General features: G+C 39.7%; 1 protein-coding gene across 1 annotated transcript; it reads right to left on the bottom strand.

Moving 5' to 3' along the window:
* Window positions 1-636: 636 nt before the first annotated feature.
* On the bottom strand, window positions 637-17,970 carry LOC107310207 (DGAT1/2-independent enzyme synthesizing storage lipids-like). Its single transcript, XM_015855654.3, has 7 exons — window positions 17,640-17,970; window positions 13,646-13,974; window positions 11,904-12,068; window positions 8,804-8,997; window positions 3,254-3,314; window positions 2,761-2,900; window positions 637-1,842 (listed from the first exon to the last, which is right to left on the bottom strand). Exons 2-7 carry the CDS (start codon window positions 13,929-13,931, stop codon window positions 1,738-1,740), a joined length of 951 nt encoding a protein of 316 aa, XP_015711140.2. The 5' UTR covers window positions 13,932-13,974; window positions 17,640-17,970; the 3' UTR covers window positions 637-1,737.
* Between the last annotated feature and the right edge of the window lie 970 nt (window positions 17,971-18,940).

The raw sequence follows: 18,940 nt of genomic DNA, 5'->3' as shown, positions 1-18,940 counted from the left end.
AGAAGATCCAGGCTCAAATCCCTTCTTGGAAAGAGAACCACTCTTTTGGATCGCATATTCTCTCTCCGAGGCTAGTAGTGCTTTATTCCAAGTTGCAGTACAGTCAGGTACCAGAGTATGTAGAGCCTGAAAAGTAACTCCCAAAATACCCAAAATACAGGTGGCTGAAGTGTATCAAATGATGATGCTAACGTGCTCGGTGAACAGACCAGGACAGTCAGCGAATGATGCTGTCTCATCCTTCTTTGGAGTTTCTGTGACACAAGGAATGCTTCCAGATTCCACTTACTCCTCATTACTGTTGCTTCATCATCTGTATTCACTTTAGCATTTGCTAATGTTTAGCATTTGCTATACAAGACTTAGTGGTCTGGATTCCCATTCAAGTCCAGGCGTACTAGTCAGCATCTCAGTTTGCTCAAGTTTTGTCTCTGTTGGGGGAAAAATCCTTCTGCTTCCATACTGCAATTATAGTTAAGGTGTGCAAGTAAACATTCGTGTCTTTGAACAGATCTGAGTTTTTTTTCAGGATAGGATTATTTTATTTTTTCTTAAGGGAAAAAAAAAAAAGAATTCTTCAAGGTATGCTCATCTGTCCACTCTTCTAATGTGCAAGAAATCTTTATGGAGAAGAAATACAAGAAGAGGAGAGGTTTATTTGAATCCCAAGAGTACATTTAGATTTCTAGTGACAATAAGCTCATATATACATTTTCTTAGATGCTACATAAAATTTTAGGATGTTGAGGGAAAAGATTACATAGGTATTAAGAGCACAATAAAAAAACACTGAGGAACAAAAAATGACCTTCCTTCGTGTCCAAAGTTAACAGACTTGGTTGCTTTCAATGAATTAATTTTAATGAATTAATTTTAATGAATTAATTTTAATGAACTACACAAAGCTCTCCCACTCCCAACAATAGCAACATCCCCTAGCTTGTAAAAACACATTCTGTTTTACAACTAAGACTCAGTATTCTGAAAGCTGTATTAGGAAAGCAACACTGCTTGCATATCTACTTTCCAAGCAGCACCACATCTGTACTGCGTGGTGCAATAGTGCATGAATGTACCAACACAGACTTGAAAGTACTACTACATGCATTTGCATAGTGCTACACTTAACTGAAGCCTTTTTTCCTTATTTGAGAGTATAAAACTTTGTCTTCAAACTGTAGTTAGAATCTGAATCAGGTATTTCTGTCACGGTTATTTCTTCTCCAGAGCTAGCCAGAGTTTTCATCTTATAAAAGGGAAAGGGGACCTCTCCCTCCATTGTACCAAGGGGATAGAAGACTTCTCTCCATCAGAGCAAAGTACTGAATGCAGAATTCTTATGTTTAAGCTGCTGTGTTGTATGAGTCTAATACGTGGCTTAAATAGAAAACTCTTAAAACCCAAAGAACCAGGCAAAACTTTTGAGCCCATCGGATACGTGTAAATATTTGTCTTAGGAACCTGTCGCATACTGGCTACATGATCTCCTTTTGGGAAATTTAGTACTTGTGTTGCCTATTATGTGTACGTTTTCCTATTGAAGGGCCCACTTGTCCTGACTTCAAGAATACTCTCAAAAAGCAAAAGAGCTTAAAGAGGGGAATCTTCAAGAGGTTGTTTGCTTTCTTCTGTTGACTATAGAAACTTGTAAATTAAACTGGTTAAACATCAATTAGTCATTGCTGTTGTAGGACATTATCTTTTACTGCAGGCTGTAAAAACAGTAAAATAAGTATTCTAATCACTTTTACAACGTTTATCAAATCTGTCCAATAAAGCCTTCCATATGCTGCCTGGGATTGTTTGGTGCTTCTTTATTAGAGCCTGGACTGCAGTCTTTGTCTGAAAAGAGAGGAGAAAGTTGACCTTCACATACCTGCTGATAAAGAACAGTACAATCACTGGCTTCTTGTCAGTTTTAAGAGGTATTGGGAAATTCACACATAGATGTAATTTAAGAAAAAGGTTCTCTTTTATATTAGTTAGCTATCCTAACAGTGGTTTATTTTGAAATGAAAGGAATAAAAGCATCGATTGCAGTTTGGATAGGCTCAAATTACTGAGACATATGAAACCTGAGAGTTACTAAGTCCAAGTAGCTTTTAACACTTACAGAAACTAAGCTTATGCAACTTCCAGTCTCACTAACCTAGTCTGATTTCATAGCTGGCAGTGCTGCAACCAGGCTTGGGAACTTCATACACCATTAATTCTTCTGTAAGTTCATCATATTCAGCGTACACATGATAAGACAACGATTATCTAAATTCTGTTAATATTTACGTAAGGTTCAAATGCAAATTTGTGATGAGAATGCATAAACTCATAGATGATGCAAATTATGTATTTCTGCTAGGGATGGAAAATAATCTCTCCTCTAGTTTTCCTTAACTATTTAAACTCAAGAGAGCCAAATACTACAGTGACTTACTCCTGAGCAATGGCAGTGTATCATGATGATATAAGTAAAAGGTAACTAAACTTTTCCTGGCTTTTTCCAAGGCAGGATCAGATGGAAGTCAATTAGTCCACTGCTCTCAACACAAACTAAATTTAAGTCTTAAGAGGTTTAGTACCTGAGTGAGATAAGCAAGTCAGTTCCATGGGAACTCTGAATTCCACTTATGCAGGTATACAGAATAGCTATTTTCTAAAATCCAAGAATAAGCATAAATAAAGTCTTACTATGCATTTTGCATGCAGCCTCCTAAACCTCCTAGGAACATACCCTACCTATGACTGCAAGGAGAGCTAACTTACCTTTTCAACCAATTCATCCGTAGTTATATTTGGATCATAAGGTATTGGCTCCCCTATATATGTGCGAAATTTAACTGGAAGGCCTCCATACGGAGGAGTGAATGGCAGTCGAGTACTTTCATACAATTGTCTGAAAAATCCTGTAGAGAAGGATAAAGTGAGTTATAGGCATAGATAACACAGTGCAAGCTTGAAATCTGATGGATTTTGAAGATTCCTTACAAATGCTCACTTCACTTGGCAATCAAGAATAAATGACAGGATTTGGGCAGCTGTTCACCAACACAAAGCTTGACACAATTAATAGATCACTGAAATTAGACTGCATTAGAGAATGAAATCACACAACACCAATCAGTTAATATTTGAGATACCCGTGACCTGTAACAGGCATGTTAAAGAATCTAAAGTAAGCAGAAGTCCAAAAAGCAACATCTAGGAGCAAAGTGGATGAAACATTCCAAAAGTTTGAAGTATATTTTAAAGTTCTTACTTCGTTCTTTAAACATCCTGTATCCCTCCCGGACATTCTGAGTATACATTGGAATGATGGGCTGTGGAACCATGAAAAACAGAAAGGTCAAAATGTTATAACAAGTTTGAATCTATATTTTAGTGTCTGTTAATACAGCGAAGAATATTACTTGAATACAAAGGATGAACATTAGTTGGTCAGGTAGAAAACATGGAATTTTGTTATCATTAATAAACTGAATGCTGCAGTGTATCTTGCAGTGATAATTCATTATATTTAGAGCTTATCTTAAAATCCAGAAGTTACAAAATTCAGATCATTCATTAATATTAATTTTTCAGTTTGAGACATAGACACACACTGAATATTTTTCTTAGGAAGCCATCCATGAAGGGGGAGAGAGCTCATAACTTCCCAGTAGCCAACAGTCTACTGAATGGTCTTCGTATCTTCTTTGGTGATCATAACAAAGGCTTAACCTTCTGTTCTGCCTAAGCAAGATAATAAATGAGCAAGCTTCCTTACACTGGCATTAAATGCCTTTATCAGCAACTGATTTTGAGCTTTGTGTCCAAAGTCTCATTTTGAAAGCCTGTCCTGGACATCAGGAATCTTAACTAAAGACTGTACCAATGAAACTTTCCAGAAAGAGTCTTACACACACTCACTGTAAGATGCAATGCCCTTTTGGGACACTTGGTTGTGAGGGTCAAGTGCCCTGATTTCACCATACTGTGATGCAATATGGTACTTACCTGTAAGCAGGCAGATGATCAAATCCTTGGATATGATTCAAGGATTGTTCCAGTAATGCAAGATCAGAATCACACTTTTAATCTGTGGTGTTTTAAGGGTGACAACTGTATAAACTCTCTCATATCAAGACAGAAGAGTTAGTCCTGCTGTGACTGTGCTGACAAAAAGAACTTCAGTGGCTGTTTTCAGCAAGTTATAAGGGGCAGGCAGACAGAGATGGCCTGGGGGTTATTTGGTGAACTCTTGGCCATTTCAAAAGCTGCTGGTTCTATTTTCTTAAAGCAACTGTTAGTCTACCTTGCTGATTTTTTGGATGTTGATTTGCATCCTGATTAGGTCTGGTTTTTCTTCCTGTGCCTTTGTGCAGTTATACACAGCTTTAGTAATGTATGTTAACTGATATTACAGTAAAAGCTTAAATGGACAGTGAACTACCTTAACATCCTGTTATTTGAGTAAAAGTCAGCTAGTCAGTGAATCAAATAAACTCCAATATAGAAACCAAATCATATTTCCCAGCTCTCACAAACATTGCTGTTTTAAAGTCACCACTTCTGAGGAAAATTAGTGATACTGAAAGGTTTATATCCTTCCCTTTGAACATACGTCATAAAATTTAACTGGAATCCTATGAGAAATCACGTTTATGTTATGCATTTATTGCAGTATCATTTGCAGAAGCAAAAAATAAAGTTTTTACAGTTTCTCTGTCTAAAGTTAAACTCGTACATTGTGAACAGAGAAGCCTTCTGTTCATGAAGTCCTGCAGAAAGCAAGGAGACATTCACATTTGGCTCACCTCAAAGTAATGTATTTCTCAAGGTAAGGCGTCACTAAAATAATATTTGGATAATAAGGGCATTGGAAGAAACTTCAGTGAATTCCTTGGACAAATAAGGTAATTGTATCTCCTCACTGACCTGTACCACACTCCCTCTGAAGTGCAAGTCCTTCAGCAATTACAGAATGAGAGAGCAAATTCACTTCATTATTGTAACTAAAAAGAAAGGCACGTGAGATATCTGAACTTGAAAGTCATATCTTACAGTCTGCAATAAGGTTTTATATTATGCAGATAAAATGATGATGATAGGATCAGTCCATACAAAGATTTTTTCACCCGTATTGTCCCTGTACAATATATTATATCAATATTTTATCATATTGTTAAGGACCACCACCACAGAACAGAAATTATGACCATCTACTGAAAAAAAACAACCCTTCATGTTGCAAAAATACTGAACATAAAGTTTTAAGATTTCAGGAAAACTGCAAGAGAATAATCTTTTCACTATCTAGCAAGTGAAAGGTACTTGCCTACCGTGATTGTTTGATGAGTCAAAGAGAAAGAAGCAGCATTCAGTCCCTAGGCTGATACAAAGTTGTACAGACTATATACAGGTTTGTGTCTGTAACCCAACACAACCAGACCCTTAGGTCTGATTGGCTGAGACACTATAATGTCCTGGGTTGAAAAGGACCAGAATGATCATCTACTGTCAACCCCCCTGCTGTGTGCAGGGTTGACAGCCACCAGACCATGCTGCCCAGAGCCACATCCAGCCTGGCCTTGAATGACTCCAGGGATGGGGTACCCACAACGCAATCTGTTACAGTACGTCACCACTCTAAGTTAAAAATCATAATCCATAGGTTTAGATTCACTGTGTTGAAACTGAGCTGGACATACCCAGCCAACTAAAAATAATAATAATAATCACAGAACTCCAGGATAGCTGAAGTTAGGAGGAAGCTCTGGAGGTCACCTACTTCAGCCTCACTGTTCATAGTGGTTGGCCTCTACAATGGTGCCATTGACTGGTGCATAAAATTATTCTTCCCTATAGTCAGGGCTCGGCATTTCCTTTTGCTGAACTTAAAAGCATTTCTGACTACTCTTTGCTCCAAGTTCTCAACATCCCTCTGGATGGCAGCACAACCCTCTGGTGTTTTGGCTAATTTTCTCTTTGTTTCTTTATTTATTCTTACTGTCATCAAACTTGATGAGGGTACACTCTGTTCCGTCATTCAGATAATTAACAAAGTGTTTAACAGCACTGGACTCAGTTCACACTGGGTACTGAATTAGTGACTGGCTTCCAGCTTGACTTTGTGCTGCGAATCACCACTTTCTCCTCCTGACAGTTCAGCCACTACTCAACACATCTTAATACCCACTTATCTAGCTGAAATTTTGTCAGCCTGTCTACAAGAAGATTGTTGCAGACACAGTCAAAAGCCCTACCAAAGTGAAGGCAGACAACATCCCTACTGCTCACCTCACCATGACCCTTTGCTTAATGAGCTTGTCCATCACTTCTTCACCCAACTGTTGATGATTCCTTCCCTTCTCCTTAATGTCTGGTTGCAACTGATCTCTCAGTGTTTGCTCAGAATGCTATAGCCTACCATCACCAGTTTCAGCACATTGCCCCATTAGCCTGTCAAACTCCAGGCATAGACAGAGGGTATTTCTGAAGGTCAGCTCACTGGCCTACCTAAATTAAATTGATACAGGTGTATATCCAGGAGGTTCACTGAGTCACAACATTGCATCAAATACTAACACACTCTTTCTCTGTCCCCAGCTGAGGACAGTTTTACAAGATGAAGTGGAAACAGAATGTGGAATTCTGCAAGCAAGAACAGAGGAAAAAACTACATTTCATGCTCATTTTTCTTCAAGCTTTTCAGTGCAAGAACTGTTGGACTTCTGTAACATAATACGAAGAAAGGAAACATCTATTCAGACATATAGTTATTTCAGTCTTGAAATCCCCGTTAAAGTCACCCATGGCAGCTTTAGAACTGCCATGTAGTCATTGTGAGTACAGTAAAATGTGTTTCTTTGGCTGATGGCTACACTGTATGATAAATAAATTCAAAACAAAGTGCTACTAGTCTTCTCTTGCATTTATCCAGGAGCTGAGTATTAGCAAAGCGCAGGAATTGCTACCTTACAGAGCAAGTTTTGTCAGTTTAGATGAGTTTATCCACAGCCTTGAGTCAAAGTCAGAGACAGGTTTGACCAGTATTGAAAAGGATGTAGCAAGTATAAACAGGAGCAATGAAAGCCAAAATTTATCAAAAGACGGAGTCCAGTTACCACTGTTGACCCAACTTCATGTAAGAAATGGTATATTTGAGTAGTAGACTGGGTAACTTTATTGTTTGCTTGTTTGTTTTAATCATCTCAGTTAATTCTGGTCAAAGACTTGCAGAGAAATAGCAAAGATGCCCAAAATTCAGTGGACACTGCAAGTTAATTACAGTGATGTTCACAATACTGGGTAGCAGATAATCCTACAGTGGTCCATTTGACCAGATATGTTATACAAATGACCACAAGAACTTTCCATGCTGCAAGATGTTTATCCTCGAGAGATACCCAACTCACTAACTCAGAAGAAATAACACTTGTCAACAGAGGGGGCTAGGAATGTAAGCTATCACTCACTGTACAGTTCTCCCTACTTCGGAATTATAGAAAGTGAAAAGATCACAAGGATTCATGGCAAGGATTTCTGTAATGTTTCTGACAAAGGTCACACAATATTATTTTTAATTCAATTTTTATTTGAAAGATATTTATATTACGTGGTAGAGTAACACCATAAGGTTGCAAATGGAGTGAAAATACCCGGCAAAATATTGTTCTAATGTTTGAGGAAGCTTGAAAGACAGATATGAAAACAAGTGATTAGAAATCACTTTCAGTTGTTAAAGTGACAACTCTGACTTTTCAAGTATATTATTAACTTTATACATTCGAAGAAATACTGTAAAAGAATTTGAGATGCCAACATGAATTTGAGTTTATCCTATTCAGATTCTGATGTTTTCTTAGCAGTGGTGGTGTATGAGCCCCTACAATATAGGGAGTATTTTGGCTAACATTTAAAAGCCCATACTTTTTAGGAAAAAGAAAGAGAGGAAACAAAAACACAGAAGTGTGACTTTTAAGAGGTCATACAATAAAGTGGTGTGAGTCCTGGGCTAAAAATACTTTATCCATTGAGTAACTAAGTTTCTCTATATTTATTCTAGTGTTTAGTTTCCTTCCCACAAGATTTCAAAGGCAGATAGAGCAATGAAGAAATATTAAACTGAAGGACACATTTCGCAACCCAAAGTGTTTTGGCAAAAGCAACTAAGAGTATGAGAAGCAACAAATGGGATAAAATATATATATACATGATATATATATTTTTAAAAAATCATGGTAAGAAATTCAAGTTTTGTGGATATCAGACACAGTGGCGGAATTTTGTATTTGAAGGTCATCACTCATATGGAAAACATAACTTAAACTGTGGCCATATGTACATAAGCACGGTATGAACTAACAGGAACACTCCTCTGGAGGAAAACAGCTGATGCTGGGGATCTGACATCAACACCAAATACATTTCAGTGCCCTGTATTTACTTAGAACTAATTCTCATCTGGTACTATTGACTGAACACCCACTTGAAATTGTAGGGTATTAGATTCCATTTTTTGTTCCTGCCAAAAGGAATGCAGCTCATGTACTCAGAGAATCGTTCAGTGGTGCAAATGAAAGCATAATGAGTGATGAAGATGGAAAATCTGCTTCAGTCGAACTCAAGTACTAATGTAGACATTGATAGTATCTTTCACAAACATGAAGAAAAGTTAAATGGTATGAACAAAATTCCCCTCAGAATAAAAGAAAAAAAAATATATGTACAATATAAGAAGAGATTTTCCAGTGCATCTAAAGTGCTTTTTAAACTGAAACACATATGCATTAAGCATAAACTGGGATTGGTAACATATAATACTCACCACTTTTGCATCTAGAGCAACCTGAGCAAAGCCTTTTCGATTTCCCCACATGAGCTGGTAACTTTCATCACTGAACAGGGCTTCTCTAACTCCACCTGGTGAAATAGACACCAAGTGTCCATTCTTCAGCGCACTGAGACACACCTCCCTTGTACCTGGCATGACACCAGTCACTTCTAGTAATAATTTAAGCCCTGCAATAAAGAAGCAGCGTGTAAGAACAAGATTACAGCCAAATGAAAGTCTGATACTCGTGTATGTAGGTTAAAGCATAGGTGTGAATATCGGTTGGCAGTAGTTTTGTTCAGATGTTATAAAGGTGAACCAACGTATCAAGTGCACCTCAGTAAGTCAAAGCTTACACATGCCATTCTTCAGAATCATCGAAACAGCAGCCACACAACTGAGATTTGTGCCACACAGCTAGAAATCAGAAAGTATCTGTTCTTGCTACCTTATCTTAAAATAGATCTTAATACAGAATAAATGTAAATTTTCTTTTTCAGTAGGATATGGCTTACTATACAAATACGTAACAAACGCATACTCCTAGAGTCCTTATAAAATGTGGTTTTTAACATCTTAAACACTGATTTTTAAACTCTTAAATTGAGTATTCCGTGGTTAAGTTGTGCTGCTGTATGACTCTTAAATGCATGAATGGCACAGTTTAACAGGGTAGTTTCAGCACTGCACAAACCATTAAAGGAGTCTCCTCCCTGGGATTTGCCCAAAATGTAGATGGAGAAGCACTGAATCATAGAATGCCTTGGTCTGGAAGGGACCTCAAGGATCATCAAGTTCCAACCTCCCTGCCACAGGCAGGGTTGCTGACTGCTATATCAAGCCATAAACGTCCTACCAATTCATTATGCACCAAATAGTTCACCCTTCAAATCCTTCTCACTCCAATTTAGAGATAAGGATCTGGTGGGGGACCATAACAGAAGGCCTTGCAGAAGTCCAAGTAGATGACATCAGTTGCCTTCCCTTTATCCATCATTGCCATCACTCCACCATAGAAGGCCACCAGATTGGTCAGGTATGACCTCCCCTTGGTGAAGCCACACTGGCTGTCTCAGATCATCCCCTTGTTCCTCATGTGCCTTAACATGTCTTCCAGGAGGATCTGTTCCATGATCTTCCAGGCACAGAGGTGAGGCTCACTGGCCTGTAGTCCCCTGGCTCACCCTTCCTCCCTTTCTTGTAAATGGGAACAATGTCTCCTTTTTTCCAGTCCTCAGGAACTTCACCTAACAGCCATGACTTTTTAAATACGATGGAGAGAGCTCAGCAGCCACATCAGCCAGCTCTCTTAGGACCCTGGGATGCATGTCATCTAACCCCATGGACTTGTACACATTTGGTCTCATGATTCAGCCTCAGAGCCTCAGACTTGCTCCACCCTGACAGTATAGGGGCAGTCTGCTCCCACAGTTCCCACCTAGAGACTCAGGTTCAGGGATGTAAGAATCCTGGCTGCCAGAGAAGACCAAGCTCACTGAGTAACCTCAGCCTTCTCCATATCTGTTGTAGCCTGTTCTTCCTTCTTGTTTAGTGGAGGAGGTGCACTCTCTTTGGGCTATTTCTACTGATCTATGTATATGTAAATTCCCTTCTTGTTTTTAACATCTCTCACCAAGTTCAGTTCCATCTGTGCCTTGACTTTCCTAATCCCATCTCTGCAAGTCTGGACAGCATCCCCATATTCATCCCAGTTGACACATCCCTGCTTCCACTGCCTGTGCTCACGCATTTCAGAAGCATTCTATGCTTTCTTATGTTATATTATTTTAAGTCTATAGATCTTAAATGGCCACAAGAAGCTTCTGTAAATGAGAATGTCCCTAATCTTCGAAATCACTGTGATAACAGCTTGACTTGAAAAATATTGATTCTATTAATAAATGTAAATAAAAACTACATTATGCCATCAGAACTGGTGTCTACATTGCAACTTTGACAAAGGTGAATAACAGAAACTTTAGAAAACAGTGGAAAAAATAGTCCTGCATCTTCTAATTTTATTTGATGCATCATATTTGATAGATATTTCTGTGAAAGACAGACATTGGTTCTGCCTAATCTCTTTATGAACTCTCCAGTATTGCCCTTTTTTCCTTGGATTTAAAACCTTTTTTGTTGTGGTGTGTTTTTTTTGTCTACAAGTTATGAAGCATTAGATGAACATATTATATATACATCTTGTTCATTTTTTCCAGGTCACTCATTTTTATATCCTTTAGTGATGTAAGACTTCTGTTCCTGTTCCTCTTACCTGGCTCCTCAAACGAAGCCATTTCAGGCCTCTGGAATGTTTCTTTTTCTTTTTCCCCTGATGTGTGTCTTTATTACTCTGTAGCTTTACTTACATGGGGAGAACAGAATTCAGTACTCAAGATGTGGACACCATGAGCATTATGAGCACCTTCATGAAGTTTTTTGTTTCTTCTCTTTCCACGATGATTCTAAAATTCTACTTGCCTTTCAGTAATTGCTGAGTTGAGCTGGTATGTTTTCCTAAAGTCATCTACAGAATTTAAAGCCTAATAATGTTATTTGCCTATTTAAAATTGTGTTGTTTTTTTTCCTGTATCACATTACATTTAATATTGAGTTTCATCTATCACTTAATGTTAGCGATTCACTATGGTTAGATACCTCTACTGTGAACTACCTTGAAAAAAATGTCCGGGATAAAATTTTGTTCCTTCACTTCAGATCTAGATTATGAGCATGAAAGAGAAGATGCATGAAAAACAGTTCTATTCAGTCTATTACCTTCAACTACATTTTCTACTAATGCAGCAAATAGAGAGGCCTGGCTCCTATTATCTGTGGGTTTTCTGGTTGTTGGTGTTTGTTTATTTGTTTAAGTTTACTATGTATTTACAACAAAAATATTTGACTCTTCAAATTGAAATACTACTCTGTCACTTTTCCCTTGAAAAAGAAGTCTGTTTTGCAGCAATCTGGTAACCTTCACCTTATTTCTGATATCCTCTTAAAAGCCTTACAATTGTAACAAATGTTATTTTCACCAAGATCAGCAACAGCTTGAGTGAATTCAGGATGCCTATACAAGAGAACATGCTCTTACCTGGTAAACGAAAGACAAAATGATCAGCTACTGACAGACAAAGTCTCTTCTTCCAGAGAAATAGCCTAGATAAAAAGTAGAGGTAGTCTATCGGAATAGCTCCATGATAATAAACAACAATGCCTGGTCCTTCTGGTAGGTTTTCCACACCATGAAGTTCATAACCTGTTTGGGATATAAAGCAGTACACCAACAATGATAGCTGTAAACCACATGGCAATTTAAAGCAAACTTTTTACTATCCTTTATTAAATGACTTCCAGGTAGAGGTAAACACCTGTGAGGTAGCTTGAAAAGAGCTAAATTCTGTATGGAACTTATGATTAACAGCAGAGAAAGCCCCTCAAACACCACAAATTATCTTACTTAGTGGTTTAATTTGTTGATCAACTTAATTGTTCAACCAAGCCTTGAATACCTCCAGGGATGGGGCATCCACAACCTCTGGGCAGCCTGTTCCAGCACCTCCTCGCTGTCATAGTAAAGAACTTTCCTCTGACATCCAACCTAAATCTTCCTTTCTTCAACTTAAAACCACTTCCCCTCATCCTGCTGTTATCTACCCTTTCAAAGAGTTGACTCCTCTCCTGCCTCCCCATAGGCTCCCTTTAGGTACTGAAAAGCCGGGGAACTTTTCATTCTGATTTTACATAGTACAAAACCATCATGGTTTACGTACTTCTGTCCAGAAAAGAATCCACAAAATACAAACTCTCTCCATGAGAGTTAAAACCATTCCTTCACAGTGGAAGGCAACTTTGTCATAGACATGGACTTCTATGTATCTCTTTCCTGGTTCTTCCTATATTTGATCTAGGTTTCAGGTGGAACCAAAATAGGAGTTTTGCAAAAGCCACAGCTTCTACTAAAAAAAACTTTATTCCACCTGGCTTGCCTTTATCTCCATCCCTGCTACAGCTCCATAAATAAGCCATCTGGGAAGGAAAAGTCAAGGATGGTGCACGTGGAGTTCTAAAAATGCATTAAAGAAGTTCTAAGTTGCAGGATATTTAAAGATTAAGAAGAAAAGCTGTGAAGAAGAGCAGCAAGTAACAGATAACCACCTATTATTCTTTATCCTTAGGGCAGCAAATTAAGCCCTGCTAATAGTCTTAAACTACATCTGTGCAAAGAACAGGTGTCTAGCTTGTGGCTGAGGATTTCCCTAGGGACTAGGGTGTGGTGAAAAAATGCCTGAAGGTTAAACATAATTAAACTAAAAATCAGGTTACTTTTAAGTTCTGCTACAGTACAAACTTAAATATGGTATCTTATTTTTTTCTTTTTCCATACAGTTCTTGAGATTATATTCTCCTGACACAATAAGTTTTCCTCAGCTAAAAATACAGCACTTACATTACCAATAACTTATTTTGTTTTTAATCCTGTATTAAATGGGTTACAAACAGCTACAAAAGCAGAAATAAAATTACATATCTCCCTTGCCCTTGAGTCAGTAAGACTAAAATTAACACTGTACTTCATTCTGATACCACATAAGAAGTACATCTGCCTATACACCTAGAACAGCCTTTGAGGGAGAAATTTCTTGGTTAGATGTCAAATGAAAGTATAACTTCATATATATAACATATATATATGTATATGTATGTGTGTATATATATGTGTATATATATATATATAATCACTTGCATACATTTGGAAGAACTCTACTATTAAAACTTAGATGTACTTAATACTGATCGTAATTCAAAGCTTCAGACAAGTCATGTCATACTTACCATGCCATATTCTTGCATATATATCCCAGAAGCTTGCCACAGTTTTCCTTGCACTATCCCAAACATCACTCAAGGGATCTGCTTTTACCTCGCTATTCCTCTGATATATTATAAGCAAGACGTTAGTAAGGTAAATGAAAAAGAGAATTGTTAAAGGAACTATAAAAAAAACTAATATTGCACTAATTGTCATTGATATGATGACCACGTGGAAAAAATATTTCTTCAGGTACTCCACAGCAGACCATTCTTCCAGCACACAAGCAAAGTAGCTTAGGTAGGTCATAGGTATCTGTTCTGGCACAGGATTCTCTTCTATCTATCATGTCCTGCACGAAAGAGAAAAATAATAATCTAATTGATCACAAAAGCTTCTCAATTTAAAGAATTTTTTTTCCATAGACTTATCCAATAGCTATTTTGGCATAGCTCAAAGTCAAACATGTTTCCTCTCTGTCATATTAAGATAGCTGCTGGTAATTGCTACCAGTTGCCTGGTATGGGTGGGTGGTGATGAGATTATCATATGTACTTATGTGTCTTTCCTACACTGCTAGACAACAGGATTCTGAGTACAAGGGCTAGAGTCCAGAGTTCAGCCAGGGATTGAGGCAAGTAAGGTGTGTACCTTAGGAACACCTTTCTTCCCAGCAGACCTTCAAGACAGTTTTGCCAGTAGGAAAAGCCTGGACAGCCAAGGCTCCTTCTGCAGAGCTAGATGAGTATGGAGCAGCATTTGCTATTTGCTGGCAGCGCTATTAAAAAAAGCCCTTCACTGCTCTTCCCCATCCACACAACAATGCCAATACACCCTTCTTTGACACTTACCAGGCCTGGAAAAAGTTCTATGGGCCCAGTGATATTTTTGCCCCAAATACAGCTATTAGTTGGTCTGTTCCCACACCTGACTCCAGTTGCATAACAGCAGTTAGCGGTCTCTCTGGAGTGCAATAGCATCACAGCATCTCTTGCTTGTTTTAGGCATCTTAAGCATTAGCCAGAGATTTAAACGTTACAGTCAAAGTCAGTGATCCATAACTGAATTCGGCTTTTATTTGCCTCAATCAAGTTACTGCTTGTTTAGCAAGTAAATTCTTCTGGCTCAACACCAGAACAAGTACCAACAAGAAACAAATTGCAGTTGCTATAGTCAGTGGAAAGATCATAGAATACAGCAAGCCCAGACATAGCTCTGACATAGCGTCTTCAGCTGAATACTTATAGAAGCAGCACTGACTCCAATTCTTATCTTACTATTTCCTTTCTTGGAAGCCCTGGGTAAAATACCAGGGTGAGCTGGTATAAAGCACAGCCTCAGTACCACGAACACTCTCTCAGCTCTTCAGGACATGGCTGCTATCAACCCAAAGAAATCAACTGCAGTATCTGGAAGGACAGTAAGGTAGGAGCACAGAGGAAGCAAGCATTGCTTTGTATCATACTCAGCATGCCACCAAACTGGCAAAGAGAAACACAAAATTAGTTTGGAGTTGTTTATATGCTGGTGATAGATGCCTGGCTGAAATATAACAAGATCTAGAAACTCTCATCAATGAGAAAATCTATTGGCTAAATGGAAGAAATAAAATGAGTAGACTGAATGATCTGGATATTAAAAACTGTGCTTAGAAGGTGCTTAAGAAGGATAAGGCTGATATAGCGGTGCTACTCTATAGTAAGGATGTAACTAATTGGTTTAAATTGCTGACACAGAATAAGGACTACAGATCCCCCCTGCCTGTGAAGCACACTCTGTTGAAAGGCCCTAAGAAAAGGTAATGCTGAGGGCTTGCCCCAGGCTACTCAATCAGAGGCTGTGAACACCACTGCCAGTAATACATTCAGCCTGCAACACAAGGTGAGGGAAGGAAGGGAATGATTTCCACGTTGTTGTGGAAGCTTCAGACTGGGAACTATAACAGCCAGTAGCTAAACTTAGGATTTCTTAAAATAGCACACAAAATTTATAAGCATTTATAGTAAATACACTGATAATATTTATAATAGATACATGATGTAGATATTAATCAGAATATTCTAAACACAAACTGGAACCTAGGGATTGAAAGATCGCATAATCTACCAAAATACTAAGATTAAAGTATAACACATTCAGATGTTTTTCTGTACCAAACATGATTGAAATTCAGTAAATAAGCGAATAAAGGAAATAAAACAGTGCCCAGCAGGAACAGCCAGCTCCCTGCTAACAGGAGGACTGCAGAAGCACTGGAACAAGCAAAGCCAATCATGGGAACAGATAATAAAAGTGCATTACTAATGTCGGTAAAATTTTACTGAGGATACATGAAAGTAGTTTGCCACACACAGAGTGAGTTAACTTTACACCTGGGTGGGCAGGTCACAAGCCAAGTCTACATCATTCCAGCTGAATCCTTGCCAGAGCAGGAAAAGCATAATTTATTAGCAAAGAAAAAAAGAAAACACCAACAAACAACTAGGAGCATGACTTTTCCTTGTAGTCAGGACACTCAATCAAGTTTCAGTTCTAGTTCCCATACTTCAGTTGTACACTACGTCCAACATTTCAAAAGGAAAGAATGAACCCTGACAAGGGTTTCAACCATATGGTGTGAGTTTGCGTCCAACGCACTAAAAGCATCTCTCTGTTGTGCCAATGTAACAAAGACCACAGCAGGATAGTACTTTGATGCTTGCCATGTCCTACTGGATAGCTCTCACCAGCCCCTTGTCGAGACCAATCCAACTTTGCAGCATCGTTTTATCAAACAATGTAGAGAGAAATTATTACACATCTATCCGAGTGCCTATTACAAATCTTTTCCCAAAGACCCTTTTGTCTTTAAGACAATATAAGAGTTACCAGAATATTCTTGCTTGTAAATGCTGTTTTGCTTGGAATTTTAGGGAGGAATCCCTCTTCTGCTCTTCTAAAATCTGAGCCAAGAGCAGCTCCCATATTCTTTAATACTGAGCATGCCGTAAAAGCCTAACAAATGGGCACAGCATCTTCTGAACCAACTTGCCTTAAGTTAAGAACCCATATTTTCTCATCTTATCTAAGGATGGATATGAATTGTTACTGAGCTGAATAATTCCACTGCTCTTCCAGCAAACATCATCCGTGTTGTCATGCAAGATGTTTGTTTTGGCTCCACCTATAAAGCGCACCAAATTCCAGAGTAATAACCCTATCTACAACATGAGATCACAAATGATGTCACTGGGAGACAGAACTAACGTCTCCTTTCTTAAAGGGAGCTCCTTTACAACAAAATATCCATATAGTATAAGTCATTCAAATCCTCAGCTCATACTGAAGCAGCATTAGTCCATAGGGACAGACCTATCAGCTAGCACAAGAATTCCAGGGAACAGAAAAGCAACAACAAAACTGCCACAAGAGACCTATGGCAACAAAATTAAAACCTCGCAGTTGGCTTTCAGCCTCAACTAAAGAATGGATAATCTCGGTCTTGCTGCCCAGCACTTTGCTCTTGGCTGCAGGCATAGCAGAGCACAGTGGGAAGAGCGGCATTAAGCAGCTTAAAACTTCTGGACAGAAGTTCTTGACACCTGCTTTTATGCTGCAGCAGCAACTTCTACTTTCCATTCTGTCAAGCCTAACCGCTCTATTTCACAATAGAAGTGATACAGCAGTTCAACTCGACATCTTGCCTTCAATTAAATCCCATTACATATTTCCCAGAACGTTTACGACAGTTCCACAGCAAATCACTCCTGCTGTTCCCATACAGACACTTCCCATTCTTCCTCCCCCCACAAATCCAAACACCTCGCATACTGCTGTGCTTCTACAGCTTTCACTATCGCCTTCACTTATGAGCACATCCAACCCAAAACTTGACGGATCCATCCCTCCGAAGCAAAGCCTGCGGTCGGAGGGATTGTGCAGGCTCCCGGCCCGCCGTCGGGGTTCCGAGCAGAGCACCGTAACACCCCCCAGTCCCCACCGCGATCCCCTTCCTCCACCGCCCCCCACCCTCCTCACCTGCCCGCAGCAGTATGAAGCTCCACGCCGAGTGGGTCCCGGCCCGGAATAAGCGCAGTGCCGCCCCCGCCCGCAGCTCTGGGAGGCGGGGCTGAGCCTCTGGGTTCCGCACCCAAAGCTCCGTTTTTACCGTGTCCGAGGTGAAAACCTCTGGATGGGGGCTGGAGCGGGATTTGGGGGACAACATGGCACACACTCTGAGCCTTCTTTAGCTGCCCGTCCCACCAGCAGCCCTCTGTCCCCCTTATCCTCTCTCCCGCGACCCCCTCAGTCTGTCGCTACGGGGCAAACAGCGATGGTTACGGCTGTCTGCCCGCGGGGCTGCGAAACCGCAGAGGTCCGCCAACGTGTACCGCGGGCGGAGGGGATTTAAAGCTTCTACCGCTGCAGGGAGCGAGTTTTGGGGTTGGTCACACGGGCTTTGTTAGCGGTCATAAGGAGGGAATACCCGAACAGTGCGCATTTCACGTCCAGCATGGAAGCATCATCCAGTATGGAAAGGTGCAGGCAGTGGCACTGACTGCTAAGCTGAGAGTGTGTAATGCTTGTGCAAAGGAAAGAATCTTTGAAAGCTTAGAACAGGGTGCCAGACAGACTGTGGGCGTAACTGAAACGGAAAAGGCTAAGCCACGCTATTACAGGTACATGATGCAGGGGAAACGTGAGTACCCTTCTGCATTACTGTTATTCACTGTATAACTGACAGGACAGCTAAAGGTTGGAAAAGGCCTCTAACAGGATCATCTAGTCCAACTGCCAGCCACCATGCCTAATGAACAACTGTCCCTCAGTGCCATGTCTACATGATTCTTCAACACCTTCAGGAACAGTTGACTCCACCACCTGCCTGGGCAGCCTAATATCCAACCTGAATCCCCTTGGCACAATTTAGAGCTATTCCTTCTCATTCTGTCACTGTTACCTGGGAGAAGAGGCTGATATCCACCTCACCATCACCTCCTTTCAGGTCACTGCAGAGAGCAATAAGGTCTCCCCTGAGACTCCTCTTCTCCAAACTAGATGATCCCCGTTCCCTTAGCTGTTACCCATCAGACTTGTGCTCCAGGCCCTTCACAGATTCATTTCCCATCTCTGGATGTGCTCTAGGGCCTCCGTGTCTTTCTGTAATGAGGGGCCCAAAACTGAACACAGTACTATAGGTGCAGCCTCACCAGTACTGAGTACAGACAGATCATTTGCTTTGATACTGAGCAAGAAATTGAGGGATGACAGTGGTTTGTAAATGAATATGGGAGATTCTAGAATCTAGTTTCCGTAGAGAACACCAGGAAAGAAAAGTG

Source organism: Coturnix japonica, chromosome 2, assembly GCF_054131305.1.
Source record: "Coturnix japonica strain WE chromosome 2, WE-NBRP24, whole genome shotgun sequence".
NCBI classification, from domain to species: domain Eukaryota; kingdom Metazoa; phylum Chordata; class Aves; order Galliformes; family Phasianidae; genus Coturnix; species Coturnix japonica.
The sequence above is the reverse complement of the archived record's forward strand: the minus strand, read 5'-3'. Positions and strand labels throughout refer to the sequence as shown.